The sequence below is a fragment of the Oryzias melastigma genome, linkage group LG16 (genome assembly GCF_002922805.2).
Source record: "Oryzias melastigma strain HK-1 linkage group LG16, ASM292280v2, whole genome shotgun sequence".
In the NCBI taxonomy this organism is placed as follows: Eukaryota; Metazoa; Chordata; class Actinopteri; order Beloniformes; family Adrianichthyidae; genus Oryzias; species Oryzias melastigma.
This window is the reverse complement of record NC_050527.1, coordinates 9083278-9102024: the sequence shown is the minus strand read 5'-3', so window position 1 is coordinate 9102024 and position 18747 is coordinate 9083278. Positions and strand designations below refer to the sequence as shown.

The 18747-nt window shown below is 38.4% G+C and overlaps 2 protein-coding genes across 3 annotated transcripts; one reads left to right on the top strand and one right to left on the bottom strand.

Annotated features, from left to right (window-relative positions):
- Positions 1–4694: 4694 nt before the first annotated feature.
- On the bottom strand, positions 4695–9419 carry alg2 (ALG2 alpha-1,3/1,6-mannosyltransferase). Of its 2 annotated transcripts, none has more exons than XM_024267322.2 (5): positions 9211–9419; positions 8663–8864; positions 8397–8534; positions 8039–8206; positions 4695–6185 (listed from the first exon to the last, which is right to left on the bottom strand). In XM_024267322.2, the coding sequence occupies exons 2-5, from the start codon at positions 8831–8833 to the stop codon at positions 5445–5447; spliced, it is 1218 nt and encodes a 405-aa protein (XP_024123090.1). In that variant the 5' UTR covers positions 8834–8864; positions 9211–9419; the 3' UTR covers positions 4695–5444. The 2 variants fall into 2 exon arrangements, with proteins under 2 accessions (XP_024123090.1, XP_024123089.1); XM_024267321.2 differs by having other exon boundaries at positions 8663–8834; positions 9211–9418.
- A 207-nt stretch (positions 9420–9626) lies between these two features.
- sec61b (SEC61 translocon subunit beta) lies at positions 9627–15317 on the top strand. The gene is made up of 4 exons (XM_024267323.2): positions 9627–9787; positions 10082–10179; positions 13664–13768; positions 14541–15317. The coding sequence occupies exons 1-4, from the start codon at positions 9785–9787 to the stop codon at positions 14626–14628; spliced, it is 294 nt and encodes a 97-aa protein (XP_024123091.1). The 5' UTR covers positions 9627–9784; the 3' UTR covers positions 14629–15317.
- The last annotated feature ends 3430 nt before the right edge of the window (positions 15318–18747 follow it).

Genomic DNA, 18747 nt, shown 5'->3' with positions numbered 1-18747 from the left:
ACATGAAAATCAGAAAGGTCATGATCGAATTTATCAATTCAGCTGTGAATCAAATTGATCACAGCTATCGATTAAAGTGAGCGACGGTCGGCGTGTTGACATGTGATGATGGACATGTGAAATACTGTGGGAAACGAGCTGCTTCGCTTCCTTTTGAAGATAAAGTCAATGCTGTTATAATTATGTCTAGAGGTGATTATTAACTTCAGCCTGAAAATCAAAAAGCAAATACATGTTATTCCTGTTTATTTATTTGGGTCATTCTGCAAAAGATCCTTTTATTCATCTAAAGCTTTATCTCTTTTATTTGCAGTAGGAACAGTTTCTCCAATTAAGTGAATGGAGGATTAAGAATTTGTGATGCTGGCAAGAAACACCTGATGTTGAAGAAGTGAATCACAGCATTTTTTTAATGAATCGTAAGATGTGGCGTAAATAAGACATAGATGATGAGCGTGAGACTATTTTTCCTTTCTTTTTTACAACATATGATTCTAATCTGTGTTTGCAGCCTGCAGAAATATGGTATTTGAATTGATACAAAAGTCTTTTGTAGTCATCAAAATAGTTACTTGAATAAGTGTAAAAAATAATTTGGTTATAAAACTACTCAAGTACTGAGTAAAATGTGTTTCTATTTTTAATCAATGTGTAAATTATGTGATTTTCTGAAGTTGAAATAAAAATAAGAACAAGTATCATCCACTTCTTTACTGCCTATTTGGTAAGAACACAGATTTGACTGATGTCTAGAACAAATTTGTCATGCACAATATTTCAGTCTATTGTGATGAGCAAAGACTTGTGAAAAATATAACTAATATTTAAAAATTTGCTTTTTTAAAGAAACATGAAGACCTGCTTTGTTTCTCATTCATTTAAAATCCTTTCATGGTTTTCGCTCAGCATCATTTCCTAATCAGATGATCCATTCATGCATCAAATCTTTAAATTAGACCTTCTTTCTTGTAAAGACAATACATATCAATGCCACTAATACAATATATTTTTGCATATACATAATGCAAAGCGACTCTGTTAATCTGAAACAATTTTATTTACACGGCTATCGTGGATTTATTAATGCTTATGCAGCATCCAGAACGGAACGAGTCACAATGCTTCCCTTTACTGAACCATAAAGTCATTTTATAGAGCCTATCTATAACATTTTAATAGCAGAGATTATAGAAGTTTTATTGTGGTCTCCCACAGAGACAAGACTTTAATGGGACATTAATAAATCATTCCTCTCAACTGGGATATCAGCTGCTCGGAGACTGATTGCCATTGTGCTCTAATGTTTATGGTGTGAAAACTAATAAATTGAAGAAGTTTATGGACGCAGTAAAGTGGGAAAGGCATCATTTGCTAACATGAAACTTGTAAAAGTCTTCTTAAAGATGAACCGTGAATACAAATTGAGGTTTTTTTACATTTGAGTTTGATAAGCGAAAAATATGTGAAAAAAGGCAAAATTCCTTCATACCGTGAGGCTTTAATATTTAAAACTTTAAAACTACACACCTGTATCATTGTAGTGTTCCATCTTCCATTGCAGAAAGCTTTTTTTTTAGAATCAAAGGTAAAACTGTCAAAAATGACCTGCACATACATTTAAATTTACCACAAGTGTTACGGGTTTAAGAAGTGAACGAGCTCTCTCATGGCCAGCAAGGTGGATCTCCATCTATAACACACTTTCACGTGTATTACTTCCCTCTTTGCCTGAAAACACGACTAAACACTTCACGGCTATCTCCCCCCCCACACCCCGGTGCCGGCTAGGTGGAATTAGAAAACCAACCCTGCAGTCTCATTAATTAATTAAACAGCGTGTGCCAGTGGCACCTGGGTTCCGGTTATCACTGCCACTCAGACGCACCCTGATCTGAATAGCCACCTCACCACGGGGCAGAGACGGAGGAGGGGGGCGGTGGTGGAGGTGGGGGGTGAGGGGCTGTGGCTCAACTTTGAGAGTTTCTTTGAAGAAGAAATCAAGAAGAGGAAGCAGTGAGCTCAGACTCTTTTGTGCATCCAGTCCAGTTTGGGCTGATGAGAGTTTATTACATTTTCATCTCTGCTTCACTTCCTCTGGAGGGCTGTCATGACAACAGCTCCTAAATCACTGCAGCTTCGTTTAGTCTTGGATGATTTTGCATTCTGAAACCTCCACACTTGTAAAATGTCCTTGTAAAATACATTAGATATATTACAAATGTCATCTATGACAGGTTTCTAAAAGTCATGAATCAAACCTAAAAACACTTGATGGTCTTGTGTGACTTTCTCCAGGGCAATACCTATAAAACCATTACACCAATTTTACTAAACCAAAAATCTTTACAAATTGTATATGTATCAACAAAAATTGCAACGGAATAGAAAGTACTGATTTAATTTCAAATTAGAGCCTTAGAGTCAAAGAGAAAAGTTTGTAACTCTCTGCACAAAAGAAACATTTCTTCAAGACCTTAGGGAGGCAAAAATAAGCAGCAGAATTGAAACTAAATGTCAAAAATTGATTAATGGCTAAAATATACAAACTTGCAGTAAACAATACCCTTTTCTGTACTGTATGTTTGTGCTTTATTCCTTATACTGTTTGGCAAATTTACAAAATACAGTAGATGTGAGGAGACACAGTGAGCCAAAATAGTTAATTAACTGCTACAAATGAAACCATCAGCAGTGATTGTGATAATGTTTTGTGGTCAGTTGTCATGAATATCTTTAAACCAGAGGCTCTTATATCTTCAGTGTGGCTCTTTGACTTTTAAGAAAAATGTTAACAATCTGAATATAAATTGAGTGTATAGTTTTTGTTAATTTGTTTTAGTTAAATATGTTTTATCCATTTTGTTTAGACTTTTACATGTCAGATAACTATGCAAAAAGATTGGAAAAGGTTAAATCTACCGTCAGAGAAGTTTATTATTAGTATATGTTTCAAACATATTTTTATCTTCTGCTGCATATTCTACACTAATGTTGTCATGTTCGTATTCAATAGCAAAAGGAGAAAAAGAATAAAGGTGCATCAAAGTCATAATTACATTTTTAATTCACGTAAATCTGTGCATCAGGGGGATCTTAGTTTGACACTTTATCCAAGAAACTTGGATGTTCTGCTGTCAAAAGTAAAATAAGTAAAAATGTTTACAAATGGGAAAATAAAACACTGCAAATATTATCGTATTTAAAAAATATTTTGTATATTAATATCTTAATGGCCACAAAAACATAAATAAAGTGTATTTTTCTGAATGGTGAAAGTGGATCTTTGAAGCTACAGTTGGGTTTGGTCTGTAAAAAATTGGTTCTTTTAGTGTCCTGGGTTGCAAACCTATAATTTAAACTGTTACAAGTCTGAAATATGATACTTTTATTATTTTAAAAAATATATATAATAAGGAACATCAATCATAAAGATTGAACTTCCTGTTTTTCCAGAGGGAAACAACCGCGTATTTAACATTTCTCTATCTAATCCATGTCAGTTAAAATGGTGTAGCCTTATCTCCCAAAAGTTACATTTATGATTTAATTCTTTAAAAATAAAATTTGCTTTTCCATTTCCATTTGTTTTATGGTGCAAACTTAAATCTTAAATCAAATATGACCTTAAACATACTTTATACTCACTGTTTGTCAAATCAAGCATCAAATATCAAAAAATCTTCTTGACTGAGTTTTTTTGTGAGTGCACAAATACGTATGAATCTATTTGCAACCAACAGACACATCAAACCGACATGCAAGCATTGATCTGGAGTGCATCCCCATTTGGCGTGCGCTTGTGTATCTATTTTAAATTAAACCGTGGTCACCGGCACTAATTGGACCTGCAAGGACGAATCATTCGTAGGTTTGAAAAACAAGTGGCGTCGCTGACGATTCCTTCACTTTTTAGCCTTTGAAAATCGACTGTGAAGAAGCGTCTGAATCGATAAGGCATGTGGGGATTGTAAAACTCAATGGAGGCGAGTCCAGATTTAAAGAAGTGGAGGCCATCAGGATGCTCCGAACATGTGAGAGGAAGCTAAAGCAGACAAATCCGTGTCAGAAGCAGCTGAATTTATGAAAACTATTAATGGATTTCTTCTTTTTAACATGAAGGCTTGACAGTTGTGTTTTAGAAGCAGATAATTAATAAAGTTTTTATGCGTCTTCATGTTTAAATGGCTGAAAATACACCAGATTGCTTACTAAATTAACCAATTTGCTAAACATGGAAACTTGTAAATCAGATATCATATACTTCTATCACTCTCCTAAAAGTTTTCATCTCTTAAAAACAACTAATTTACATAGATTTACTTCTTGAAAGTTAAGGAAATGTCACAATTAGGCAAGTTTTCTTACAATCCGGTTCTTAAGAGCAACTTTCTGATTAGTTTTGTAAATGTGGTGCAGTAAGAATTTTGTGGTTTTGGATTCACTGCATTATCAAAGTTCATACAGAAACAATGCAGAAATTAGGAATGATAATGCAGCAAAAAAATTAGCATATTTGATTTCCACTTTTTTGCGACTTTGATTAATTATTTAATGCTCAAAAGTACAATTCTACACGTTTACATTATTACTGCTGTTTCTGTGTATCCATTTTTATTTATTACATCTTCAGTCACTTCCATTAAGGTTCAAAAGGAAACAATAACTTGCCAACAAAGTAAGACTCTGACTCGGGAAACTATGCATCGTCTCGTTTATTAAGACTTCAGGAATGTCAATAAGAGCATTTCTATACAGTAGGAAGGCTGACAGGACCAGTGCGCAGACACAATGACCTTCTGCTATTCTCCTCATTGATAATGACCCAGACAGAAGCAGGCTGCCTGTCTGCCAGACCCCTAATAAAGCCATACACTGCGTATCATCTGCTAATAACCTCCACACAGCTGCAGGAGTCACGAGCAGGCCAGCGTCTTCTGAATGCGAGACAGTGAACAAAGCTCCGAGCAGACAGGAAGCAGCGGAAAGCATCCTGTGTATCGATCCGCGGCTGTGCGCTGCCGCCACTGATGACTACATTCTTGTTCTTCATCTCCAAAAAACACACAGAACAAAAGGAGAACTGCAAAAAAAAGAAAAGTAAACACACAAACAGTGCAAAACATTTCACGATCAATCCTTCCGCCAGACTCATTTAGCCGGGGATTGATACACTTGCAGAATTACACACCAACACACACGCGTGTGAAGGTGGCATTTTTCCAGAGATGATAGGAAAACTCATTTCTCATTTCTTAATTGGTACAGAAAATTCCAAGCTCTTTCTTCTCCTGCAGCAACCTCTCCAGGGGAATGCTGATTAATTGTCCTTTAAGTTCTAGTACCACCGACAGCACCTCCCCGCATCCCTCCACATATCCATCATCTGACACTCCTCAGCTCTTTGGAGACCCAGATCATTCAGTCAGGTTCCATCTGCCCTGCTGTTACTGGCTGAGCCTAACAATGTACTGATGGAGCTGGTCTGCAAAGGCCTCCAGAGAGAACTTATCTTTTACCCTCCTCCTCCCCGCCTGGCCCATGTCCCTGCGGAGGTGCGGCTCCCTGATGAGCCTCTCCATGGCCTGGGAGAACGCCTCAGCCGTGGGCTCGCACAGGAAGCCCGTCTCCCCGTGTGCCACGCTCTCCAGAGGGCCCCCAGAGTTGACGGCAATAACGGGGCAGCAGCAGTACATGGCCTCGACAGGAACGATCCCGAAATGTTCTCTGCTGGGGGTGTAGAGCACGGCGGTGCTGCCCTGCAGCAGCGCCACCTTCAGGTCGTCAGAGGGGGACTGCAAGAAAGTGACACAGTCCTCCAAGTGGAGCTGCTCCGCCAGCTCTTTCAGCTCGGTGTGGTGTTGAATGTTCTCGGTGACGCGGTCATCGTAGCCCCCGGCGACCACCAGGTGGACGCCTGCTCTCTGGCCCGGGGGAAGGTTGCACCTCAGGACCGCCAGAGCTTCCAGCGCCAGCCCCAAATTCTTCTTCCGTTCGTATCGGTTTAGAGACAGAAACAGACAGGACGTTCCCGCGGGGAGCAGCCCTCCCAGGCCCTGCGCCTCGGTGCTGGACTGGTCAAAGGCACGCGTATTGAGGGAGGGATAGAGAACGTCTATCTGGACCGAGCTCAGACTCTGAAATGTCTCTCTGAAGATGCCTGCAGTGAACTGGCTGTTTACCACAATCTGAGAAGAAGAACAGAGAGATAACTTCATAAGGATTTCACTTATATCACAGGTGCTGCAGCTCCCTTTGAGGTGTAAAGCAGCCCCAGGTCACTCATTATCCCAAAGTTTTCAAATGTCATTTCATCTCTATCAGGACTCTGAGCTTCAGAAACTGTTTCCCCTCGGAGATCACACTAGACTGGATTTATGCTGCTTTCAAGCAGCTAAAAGTCATTGGAGAAGCTACTAGTTCACGGTTTGTTATTAAATTATAAAGTTTTTAAGTTTCAAAAGATACAAATAAAAATTGAAGTAGAAGAATTGTATGCAGCTTTCAACCCGTGCATGTCGGCCAGACAGTTTTAATACATTTTCTGCTGCATATTAGGAAGCACATAGTTTCAGTGGTCTCCTTAAATTCCCCGTGGACCTTCTGGGTCGGTCTTGTGTGCCAGTGTCTCGTCTCGCTTTCTTTTTTCCTTACCCAATGATCAAATTACTGACCAATCAAGCCCTCCAAATTCAGCAAGAAAGTCTTAATGTAATGCAATAAAGCTAAATTATATCATTTTATTAGTTTCAAATTGTATTTTAATATTCAGCTGATGTGATGCGTAACATGTGCAGGTTTGGCTTTAGGCTTTCCACCAGAGATGGTCTAATATTCCGCCTCGCTCTGTTTTTGCATTTTTTTTAAAGGAATGCAGACATTTATTAGGGAAAAACTCTTTGATACTGAATCTATGAACTCCAGAGTTTATCTTTTGTTGTTGATCTTAATTTGCATGGAGTCAAATCAAGGTCATAAAGATTCGAAACTTGAATAAAACAACTTGAAAAATTCAAGCTGATTTGTTGGAGTTAAGCTTAAAAGATGAAAGTGTCTGAACCTTTATGCAATTCTATCTAACTTAATTATTTTCAGCTTCAATGTTTCAAATCTTTTATTGGTTTCAAATCTGAAAATTTCCGGGTTTTAAATTTGGCCCCATTCTGGCACGTGGGGGCGGGGCTAACAGGAAGGACCAATCAAAATCAATGAAGGTGGTAATTTAAGTCCTGGTTCATTTACCGACTCTGGGAACTTGGATAATTATGGTCAGAAAATGTCTGTACTAAGCGGAAGGTGTCATAAATCACCAGGAAAAGCGGCGTGACCATCGACCATGCGGCATTGGCCATCCAAAACGCCGCTTTTTGCATACGTTTCAAAAGTAGCACGTAATTTAGGTCGTCTTATGTTGTTCCAAGACAGGCATAATAAGCAGAGTTTCATAACGTACAAAACACGCAGCCAAAATGCTGCTCCGGCCCGTTCAATGCACCAATGTGTCACATACAGCCGTCAAAAACGCTGGAAAAAATGGCTAAGAGGCTGGTTTTAGTCGTCTGCTGTTGCCCACTGGTTAATCCAGTTGCACATTGTATTTTTGTCATATGGGAATTGTGAGTTCAACTCCATGGTGTACATAGCTGTTTCTTCAGGTTTGTCATTTTTTCTTTTGCTGACTTTTATTCCCTAGAAGTATTACTTTGATCGTACTTGGTGTTTCTTTTTCGGTTTCTCTATCGTTGTTTTTACAGGTATGTATTGCATGAATAAACTATTAAAAATATTATAACAGACTCTTTATCGCAGACAATAAAGACATCTCTTTTTTACTCATTAAATTACCAAAAGCAACATGCTGTTACAACAGAAACACTTGATTCCTGTTTAAATATTGTTAAAAATTGATAGATGAACAAATCTGAGGGAAAAAAAACTGAAAACAAAACAATCAGTATAGATTTTTAAAACATTATCAATCAAAAATACCCAATTAGAAAAAGCTGAAGGACACAGTTTACCAGCTTCAGACAGTTCATACCATATCGGCCATTCCAGTGGTACGCTCCTCCACCCAGTCAATGGGCGCTCTGTAAAACCTCTTCAAGGCCGACTTCCTCTGGGTCAACAGCTGGTCTGGAAAATGACAGTAGAACAAAACCTTCTTCCTCTGACGGGATAGCTTGAGTACAGGTATGCACGCCGACACCTGGAGCCAAATAGTAGAAAAGCCTTTTTCAAATTGAAAACAAGTAAAAAATCTTAATTATGAGATATAAATCTAGTAAGACTGATAGAATATAAGAGAAAAAAAATAAACTATAAGTAGTTGTAGGAATTCTCTGAGATGCAACTATTTAGCTATATTTAGGAGGGATAAAGAGAGATAAATGACACACCTGATCACAAAAGATCACATCATACTCTACTGCACTGAGAAAAACCAGGTAGAGGGCCACATAGATCATCCTTAGATATGCACACAGGGCATGTAGGTAACCAAACACACTGGTGGGTAACCAGTCACCCACACATACCTGGAAAAAGATAATGCATTATTTCATATTTTAGTGTGGTAAAACAAAAGATGGTGATTACTCAAACACTAGACTTTCAATAGAATGATGATAATATTTAATAAAATATAATACAAGTCTTCACACACCACAGGCAGGTCCGGGTCTAACGTCTCAGAGAAGCAATGTTTGGGGTCATAATGAGCAGTCCAAATCTGAACACTGCAACCCCGAGACTTCAATGCAACGGCAGCATCAACCACCAACCGTTCAGCACCGCCAATGCCCAGGTCCGGGTGGAGAAACACCACCCGCGCCATTCTGACCAAAAAAAGGGGGTCCTGGTTTACACTTTAGGATGCAAAAGTACATAGCTATTAATCAGACATGCTTTTATATTAGATCAAATGTTGTAAATACTGCAAAACTAAATATCACCGTTATAAGCAACTGAAATTTACTCGGAAAATGGGTAGAAATTTATCAGACATGGTTAAACAATATGTCAAATAAGCAGATTGTGCCAAAAACAAGACTACTTATCTGAGAAATGTTTTGGAGTTTAGTTGGAGGAAGTAGCACATAAACACGTGCTTTGGTAAATATAAATAGCTTTCGTTAGCTGATTTAGACAGTAAAAAATGCATTTTAAACCTACATCAACGCCTATTTCAAACAATGATGCGCCCGTGTTTACCTTTTTGTCTCCTCACTACTCTGTTCAAGTTTGGAAACCTCTGATAAAGCTGTACTAGCCCATGAAACTGTTGCTCTTTGACGCCATTTTGGTTCTTTTTTATCCTTATAAAAGAATGAAAAACAGCTCCGCTGTTAGAACCACAATGGCGTTTGTTTCCTTCACCGAGATCCAGCGCTTCCTGTGAGACACGTCTCCCAGCAGAGTGGGGCGAGTCAGGTATTTGCCTTTGTAAAATGAATAGCTATGTCTATTTGTTTTTCAAAACAAAAATAAAAATATTATAAAATACTTTATATGTCGTTGTTTTTGACTAAAATAGACTTGAATTGTGTCAGATATTTTAATTTTGTCACACTAAAAAGTGTCATCCAATCAGGCTTTTGCTTGGTCGCCTTCACAGGTCCTAAATGTGGCAGTCGTGTCCTTTTTAGACAAACGTCAGCTTTCCAGGGTCTCTTCTCGGGGTTTCAGCAGTTCTGTGATTAGCTGACTTCTATTCATTTGAAGTGGACACTTATTTGAAGAGGGGGTTAGACTTTCGGCTTGTTTCTCGGGACTAACATAGCAAAAAATGGTAAACTTTTCTCACTAGTGTTACTTAACTTACCTAGATGTTAAGTTTTAGAAACAAGTGAACAGTTTTTAGTTGTTAGCTAGTTTGCTAACGTTAGCACGAATGTAGACGTGGCTATTTTTCTGATCGTATTTGAAACTATATTTTTGTTTTGGCTCTTTGTCTTTCTATATTTGGACATTGAGTATGAAATGCTTTCTTTATTGTCTTTGTACCTGTGTCATTGTGTGTGATTATAACATGCTAAGGGTAAAGCTTATGTATTAAACCTGATTTCTGCTTGAATAATTGTAGCCTGGACCAGCAGCAAGTGCTACAAATGTGGGGGCTTCTAGTCGTTCCCCAAGCAAGACAGTGGCTCCTCGGGCTGCAGGCTCCACTGTCAGACAAAGGTAAGAGAACTACACAATTGTACCATGTCTAAAGACAACAACAACACAATTGTAGTTTTCATTGGGTCCTTAACACACAAGTACAATGACTATAAATCAAGGTTTTAACAGTTGTCACACTAGTGACACAGTAGTGATGTAATAACATACATACACAGCTAGAAGAACCATTTATCAGCATCAGCACTGAAATTTATAAATCAAAACAGTATATCTGTTATAAGTTGTTTAATCAAATGTTCAACCATTCCCCCCTTCAAAATTACTGAAAATAAAACATGTTTTTACCAGTGGTGTCATTTTATATATTGTTAAATAAACATTAAGTTCATATTTCTTTTAGTTGGGTGACATCAACTCACTTTAAGTGGTAACTAAATGCCACCAGACCCTTAAGAGTCTGGTATTCTACAGGCCAAAACGCAGCTGTTTACAAATGCTTAGTAATAATATAATATATATATGAAAGCCAAGTAATCATTATGCTTTATAGAGCAGGTTGTAGTAAGTACTTTTGTATACTGTTTACATATTTCCTATAGAAATGAAAAAATAAATGAGGGGTTGAAAATACAGCAAACAACTATAATTGGTAATGTATACAACCATTTTTATAAGCTACTCTTATATGAGGGCTGGACACACTTTGATTCAGTCTCTAAAAGTCAGTTTCTACGAAATGGGATCTATACAAAGCCTCATAACACCAATCAAATTCTTTTATATGAGAACTTGGCTCACTAATATTTTTGACCCAAGTCCAAAATGTTCAGTAAAAGCAAGGCTTTAATATTTATTTCTGCCCATAATAAAAATGTGATCCAGATGACCCCATCCTTATATTGATGTGTGATTCCTCCAATGACAAAGGTGGACAGGATTTTATGTCTGCCACAGACACAAGTGAAGATAAAAAAATCCTTGGAAAAACAAAAATTCAGCACATTGTCTTATGGGGTCCAGATGACCCCACTTTTAATGTCAGGATAGCACAAGGGTTGTACAATTGGACAATCTGAAATGTAACTCTGGAAAAAAAAAAAAACAAATTTTATATACTTATAAATGTTGTATTATTAACTCCTTCACTAGATTTGTACCATATTTGTAGTTATAAAACAGGCCGGTATTAGTACCACTCACTTCCACAGTTCTGGGCTTGCAATTAACATGCCACATGTTCAAGCCCAGATATGGTCCCAGTCTGATATGTAGGGGTGGGTTTCTGGAGTAATAGTTCTAAGTCTCAGTACAAATTGCTTTCATTTAGGGAGCAGTCATGAGATAGAGAGAAGGTCAAAAGTAGTTTAAGAATACACAAATGTGTTTGGTACTTGTTGATCATAAATCCCATACTGCTACAAATGTTTATTACTCTTTAAGATGGTGTCTCAGTAGTAAAGTAAATTCAAAAAGTAAAGTATATGGTTTGTGTCTATAAACATTCTGCCACATCTTTTGTCAATAACTAGTAGTTTTAACTTCTATTCCTATTGACTCTTACTTTAATCTTCTGAATCCATGCAGTGAGCATGGATTCAGCTACAGTGGTCACTAAATTCAGTCATAAATTTGGCTTTGTTTGATCTGGTTAAGGTCAGTGTGATAAACCAACTTCAAGTTAGTGTAAATCAAAGATACACAATCAAATAGTGTTCTTCTCAGTACCAACTCTAAATGGAAGGTCAGGGCTTAGGAAAAACCCTACCCCAGATAATTTCCTCATCGTCACCCTGGGTACCGTAGGATGTCTTTTACACAATTCCAGTTGTTTGCAAGTTGATTTGACTGACAGCTTTCTGCCCAGACAATCCAGAGCAGCAAATTTAACTGAAACTGAGTTCCTGTGGGGTCTTTGATCATAAAATAGGAATAAATTATTAAAATGGAAAATAATGTATAAAATGGAGAGTATATTGAGAAATTTGTCTTAGGTTTTTTACATGTGTGGCCTTAAAAAGGGCTTAAAGTCTAAAGTTTAACTTGAAGAAACCCTGTTTGTTATTATGGAGAAAATCTTAATGCACTGAAAGATTAAGATGAGATTCTGCAACATTTCCACAGACTGGACCCAAGCTCTATCCTACAGAGTAGAAGTTATCAGAGACAAACTCTAGTTACCAACACAACCAGGTTGGCTGACTTGTAAGGAAAGGTGTTGTTTGTGTGTGTGCTTTTGTCACACTGACATTCCTGTTATATGAATACAATTTTTAGTATGTTGTTTTCCAAGTGTCAATTTTCCATTATATCAAACTGCTTATGTCAGAACATGCTGAGAAAATTTGGCAGAAACTTGAGCTGACAGACATTCTTGGCTTTAATGCTCACTGCATAATTACATATTGCTTCTAATATGACGCCTTTTAAAGGGCGTCACATTTCTATTGATATGTTTAACAAGCATTCCATCGGTAGACATGTTGCTAAGCAATGTTACAACAAGGAAATAATCAACCAAACTCAACATTCCGTTTTGTTCTACAATGTAATCGGTATATTTCTGATCAATTAAAGATCATAAGTGCAGTGACGCATGACGTTGTGAGTATGACCTCTTTCCTTCTAAAATTTATAATAATAGTTATAAAAAACAATGGGGAGCCATTGTCAACCCTATTTTAAACTTGGGATAATGAATTAGCATTCCAGCTTGTAACTGGCAAATATCTAGTTCTGTTTTGCCATCCCAACAAATGTTTTTAGATTTTAAATCTGCTGTACTTTTTGTACAAACAAGGTCTTTGTAAATGTCCCAAATGTATTGGGACCAAGATTATTCTATGCAATTACAAAGTTCCATTAGCTAATTTATTTGATTAAACCAAAGAATTTTGTTTCACTTTTTATTTATTCAGTGAGATACTCTTTCATGTGTTTGAGAAACTGCTCCCCTTTTGTCAACCTAGACAGATGCTTAAATCTTACAAACATTATTTATTTTTATAATTTGGTAAAAGCTGTATTTTCATTTTAAAGACTGTACTTGTCAAGTTTCACAAATGACCCAAAATCGTGAAGCTCTCAAGATCAGCTCACACCCCCTCTTAGATTACAGCAGATAGATGTTGCGCTGCTGGCTTAATCAGTGAGTAATCAGAGGTTCAGTGCGGCCTCTCTCGTTATTACCCATTACCAGCATCCTCTTCATTACCTCATTAACCTCTGTTTAATCTCTGCACACCAGTGAAGCAGCCATGAATCATTCACAATCTTCATTACCACCTTCTGTTCTATTTGATATATATATTTGAATATGCTGTACTTGATCGCAAATATTTTAAAACTATAATGGTTTCTAAATGTCAAAGACCCCCTGCATAGCTCTGAGATGAATTCACAAACATAAAGATTTAGATTCTGTAAAATTAGTTTTTATGTGACACAAACAACAACAAAAAATGCTTTGACATCAACCGTTTCTGAACCCACTGAAACCTCAGAGCGAGCCTCTTTCATCGGTTTGCATTTGTTTGCTCCACAGAAAAGCCACCAGCAGCGGCACACGCAGCGGCGGACGGACCACAGGATCAGCAGGCACTGGTGGCATGTGGCGCTTCTACACTGAAGACTCTCCGGGCCTCAAAGTGTAAGCAGAGTTTTTCATAAAAGCAGCCGGGAGAAAGGTGTTATATTCAAGCTCTTAACGCGTTTAGCCTTTGACATTTCAACTTGCCTCACGTAAACATGCTAATCCCCAACATTTCCGACACTGGGGGGATGTGTAATGGTAGGAAATTGAACAGACGTGACTCTTTGGTGAAAACAACTGATGTATGAGCTGTGGATCGGCTCCATTTCAATGTCTGTGCTTATATATTCACACGCGTAATTACACGTTACGGCAGCGCACGCTTTGAAAACTCACATCCTCAAACTTGTGTTTGCCACATCCTCACCCCTGATATTAGAGAAGACATCCTGTCTCCTGACCACGGCTGATCAATGGTGCTGTGGTGATTATTGAGTGCATCTTGGCAGCAGTTGAAGGAGGGCAGACTCGCCGTACAGTGGTGTGTATCGAGTGCGTGTTTGTTGCTGCGTTCAAGGCCGGCCTCAAAGCTTCATTAAAGGATCCACACCGAAAGGTCAACTCAATTACAGCCTTCTGACGGGAGAGATGGGGGGGCTGCGGGAGGGAGGGTTGGTATGGCGATGCTGCTACTTAGCAATGTGCCCCCCTCCGCCCCCTCCTCTCAGAGCCTTCTTGAGATATGAGAGGCTCTTGTTTCCAAATCTCATCAATAAAATCAGTATCTGCTCTGAGCCCCCCCCCTTGAGGTTTAGGCCACTGATGGGATTTAGTGGGCTTGTTTTGTGTGTTAATCTGGGTAATGATCATTGTCTCCTCCTTGTGACAGTGGGCCGGTGCCAGTGCTGGTGATGAGCCTCTTGTTTATTGCTTCAGTCTTCATGCTTCACATCTGGGGGAAGTACACCCGCTCCTAAACCGCCCCAATGACCCCACCACCACCACCATCGACTGCAGCTCAGCCTCTGTGGATCTGGACCAAACCAACCATCAACAAGTTTCCTGTGCAGTTATCAAATTGACAGGAATCAGATTTTTGTGACCATTTTCACATAAAATCTTATTATCCGTCAGTGATTTTTTTTTTTTCCCCCTCCTTTTTATTTGTGGTTTACACGTGTTCGATGAAGAGGAGGAAGCTTCATCACTCAAAGCAGCGTGTTCCCTCATCGGCTTGATGAAGACAGTACAGGGCTCAGTGACTTTTTCTTTCCCCAGCAAAACATTTCTACTCAGAGCCTGAATTTCATTTTTGTTAACATTTGTACAAATTGTTACTGTAAAATTGTACAATAAAAACTGAAAAAAACCCAGTGTGACCATTTATTTTCACTGAATAGATTTTCAGAAATGTTGCTTTTATCTAACTTTCTGTGCTCATAACCACATCGTTGAAAGCTGCACATTTTCACTTCCCACAGTGGTTAAGAAAGGCCCTGAAGTACTTTCAGTTTTTTTGCCATTCTGCTTCATATCTTGAGGTTTCAAAAGTTCTCTGAAATGACATTCCTGACTTGATTTATCTAAATCTATCATATGCTTACAAGAATTTAATTTGTTCCGGTGAATGTCTTAACATCTTTCAGAATAAAAGCACACTTTTGTAGACAGAGAGCTCTGTGTAACTTCTTAGCATGCATACTTCTGTAGAAATTATATATATTCAGGGAAGTTTATATATTGACATACCAGACATTTTCTTTGCTTCCCTACAAAAAATGGATGTGCATATAAGTGTAAATACTCCACTAAAAACAGAGTGCTGCAAACCCTAATTTTAGCCGTTTATTTCAAATTCTCTTGAATGAGTCGTACATTCACCTAAAATACCACCAAATTAAAAGCTTGAATACTAAGTGTGTTTCTTTTCCAAAAGTCCTGGTTTTCAGTCTTCACTTTTATTTATCCCTTTGGTACTCTACAAGGTCGAAATTCTTCACCAAGCTGTGACTTTATAAACCTTGTTTTGTGTTCTGGTGTACAGTTTGGAAAGGACAGATGTATGAACCATTTCCAGCTGTTCTCACCACATTGGGAGCATGAAACAGTTCAAAATGCCTTGATATTATGTAATATTTTAATAAAAAAAAAAACCTTCCCTTCATTCCCCTTCTACTATACGTTACACTTGGCAAAGATGCAGTGAAGTGCTTTCTGTGCAGCGTTCTTCAGATAATCTGAAGACTAAAGATTTTTGTTCAGAAGGATTGAGTTTGCAGATAGTGGGTGACCTTTGTGCACTGTAGGTCATCTCCAAACCCTTACTCTTTCTAATACCACTAACATTTAGCTGTGGAGTATTTTTAAGTATTGTTGAAATTCTTGAGTGACCTCCAGCCATAAAAATGACAATTTAAATTCTATGAGCTTCCCAGAGTGTTTGTTTTAATGTACTTTTCTTTTTTTTTTTTTTTAATAGCAGCAGTCTTTGTCTTTATGTATAAATTGTATACATATATGGCCATATACGTTACCAGAAAAAAGTAATTTAGTCATTTGGATACTGAGAAAAATAAAAGTGAAATCCATTTGTTAATTTTTTAAGTAGTGGAAAAAACTTGAAAATCTATAGTGAATTCATCAAACAAATTAAATCAAATTGAATCTCTTTTAAAAAATGTTTTCTTTAAAAGGCTTTCTCAATTTCACTCTAAAAGTATTAAAGGTTTTAACAGATAACCTGACATGATTTTTTTTTCTTTTACTATTTTTAAAACACAAAATGCTTCATTTGAATTTTCATAGGTGTTTTTCTCCTTTCCTGAAGGGGGCGCTGCAGACTACTTTTTTCCAAACACTATGGACTTGGCAGATGGTGACTACTGTAACAGTTTCCACTCAGATGGATATGAATTTCCCCTGAATGCTTGTTATATTTAAAATAATATATTTGGCTAAACATACATTCCATCGAGGCGTTTTTAGGAATCACAATTTAACTATTTTAATTCATAAGATATGCTTTTATTTGAAAATCACAAATATGTTTTAAATTGTATATATATTGATCTTAATGCTCTTCACCTCACTTATTTTATGAAGCTTAAAGGAAGCTAAAGAGCTGCTCCTTCAGTCTCCAGTCCATCCGGCATTACCAGGTTATCCGTGATGAATATGAAACCACCAGCTGGCGTGGCTTGTGCTTGTCAATGTGCTTGCTTGTATCTCATGTTAAACGTAGCATTCATGTCCTGTTCATTAATTCATTCATTCTGTTGCCATGGCTCTGCTTTCCGAAAGTCTTCCAGCGTTTCGTGGTAAACTCAGACATTACTCCCACACCGCTCTCCCCACCGGCCCCAGACTCACACACACAGACACCGAGTGAGATACAATCATGAACTCCATGGCCCAATTCACGAAGGCGCAACACGGCAGTGAGCCAGAATAATTCAACAAAACTATTAAATATGAAGGAGGTGGGGAAAAGCTGTCCCTCGATGTTCGGGGCCAAATAAGCCCAGGCAGCATGAGGAGCGCCGAGGAGCGCCGAGGTCCTCCTCGCTGCTGCTACCTGTAGTTCCAAACTACTTCTGACACTGTCCACACAATTCAACTCACTGTATCTCTCTGGAGTGAGGATTGTCGCTGTTGTCTCAGACTAAAATCATCTGTTCTTCATTCTTTTGTTTCTGGCACATCCACTAAAAGTATTCACATTTATCTTTTGTGGCCTAATCTGTTTGAATTGACCTTTAGGGTCAATAGTACAAGTCCTACAGAGTTCTGATTGGGAACAGAGTAGAATGAGTTGCTTGTTGAGGTGCAAAATAGTTCTTTTGAAATAAATAAATGAAAATTCAGATGTGTTTGAAATCTTTTAAAGAAAAATCAGACTTCAGTGATCAAATTTGTATCCATGAATGTTTGTGCAACACAAAATTTGACTGTTTGCAGTCACTTTTAGGTTAAAAAAAATTACCTTTTTTCCAGTCTAGTAGAATAAACTCAACTTACATATTAAAAACTAGCTTTTTCTGGTCATTTTCCACTATATTTCTAGCTTTTCTTGCTGTTTAATAGAATTTGTGGAGCAACATAGCTGCTGAGATACCACGCACATACCAGGGTTTGGGATTTGACTGTTTCCATGCAGAGGCAAAGGAACGCTCTTTTTTCGCACATGAATGCAAATGCCCAGTGCTGCATGAAGTCATGTGAAGTATGTGTGTGATTTTTTTTCTTTTTTTTTGAAGAGATCACCAGGCTGGCAAAGCGTGGAACGGATGAACATGCGGCTGGAATTGATCCGTGTTCACTGACCAAGTGAGTCCTGAGGGATACCCTAAATCTGCAGCCCGTAAAGGGAATGTTGGTGAAGCTGCACACAGGCCTTTCAGGAGACCGAGCTGCAGATTGAAAGAGTACACAAGCATGAGGAGTGATGTAAATTTCATGATGAAACAACTTATGTCTTTATTTGTCATAAATTCAAAGGATGGACATTAAGGCTTCAGTGGGCATCAGATGGCAAACTCCACAACCTTCTCTGCTTCCAGCTGACTCAGCTACAGATGGATTTGTCACTGTGTGTCCTCTTAAAGCAGATATAACTCTTTATTGTGTACCAACACCTTAAACCTGACAGAGACTGTATGTTCTGCATCACATGACTCTATATCAAACGTGTGCAGTTGCTGTGATCATGAGACCAGCAACAGCCAGTGATTAGTCAGCAAATAGACGTGGATGCCAGACTCTGTTAAGTCGCAGCGATCAGTGGCACCGCCTGATTTGCTGAGAGGCGAGAGCTTGTTCACTGTAAAAATATCTGGCTCCAACATTTCAGCGTTGAGGCTGTCATATGAACGGGATGTGGCTCAGGTGGGGCGCAGGCGGGTGAGAATTTGTGAATGCGTGTACAGTATGTGCCAGCTGGATGCTCCCAGATCCTGAAACTCCCCTCCTCCTCCTCCCAGACAGAAATAAGAGTGTCGAAGCTGCGGCCAAGACTGAGTCTGCACCCATCAGCACCTCATCTCTCACTCAGGAGTCCTCTGGAGGACACGCCCACACCTCATGCTCGATGCATGGAG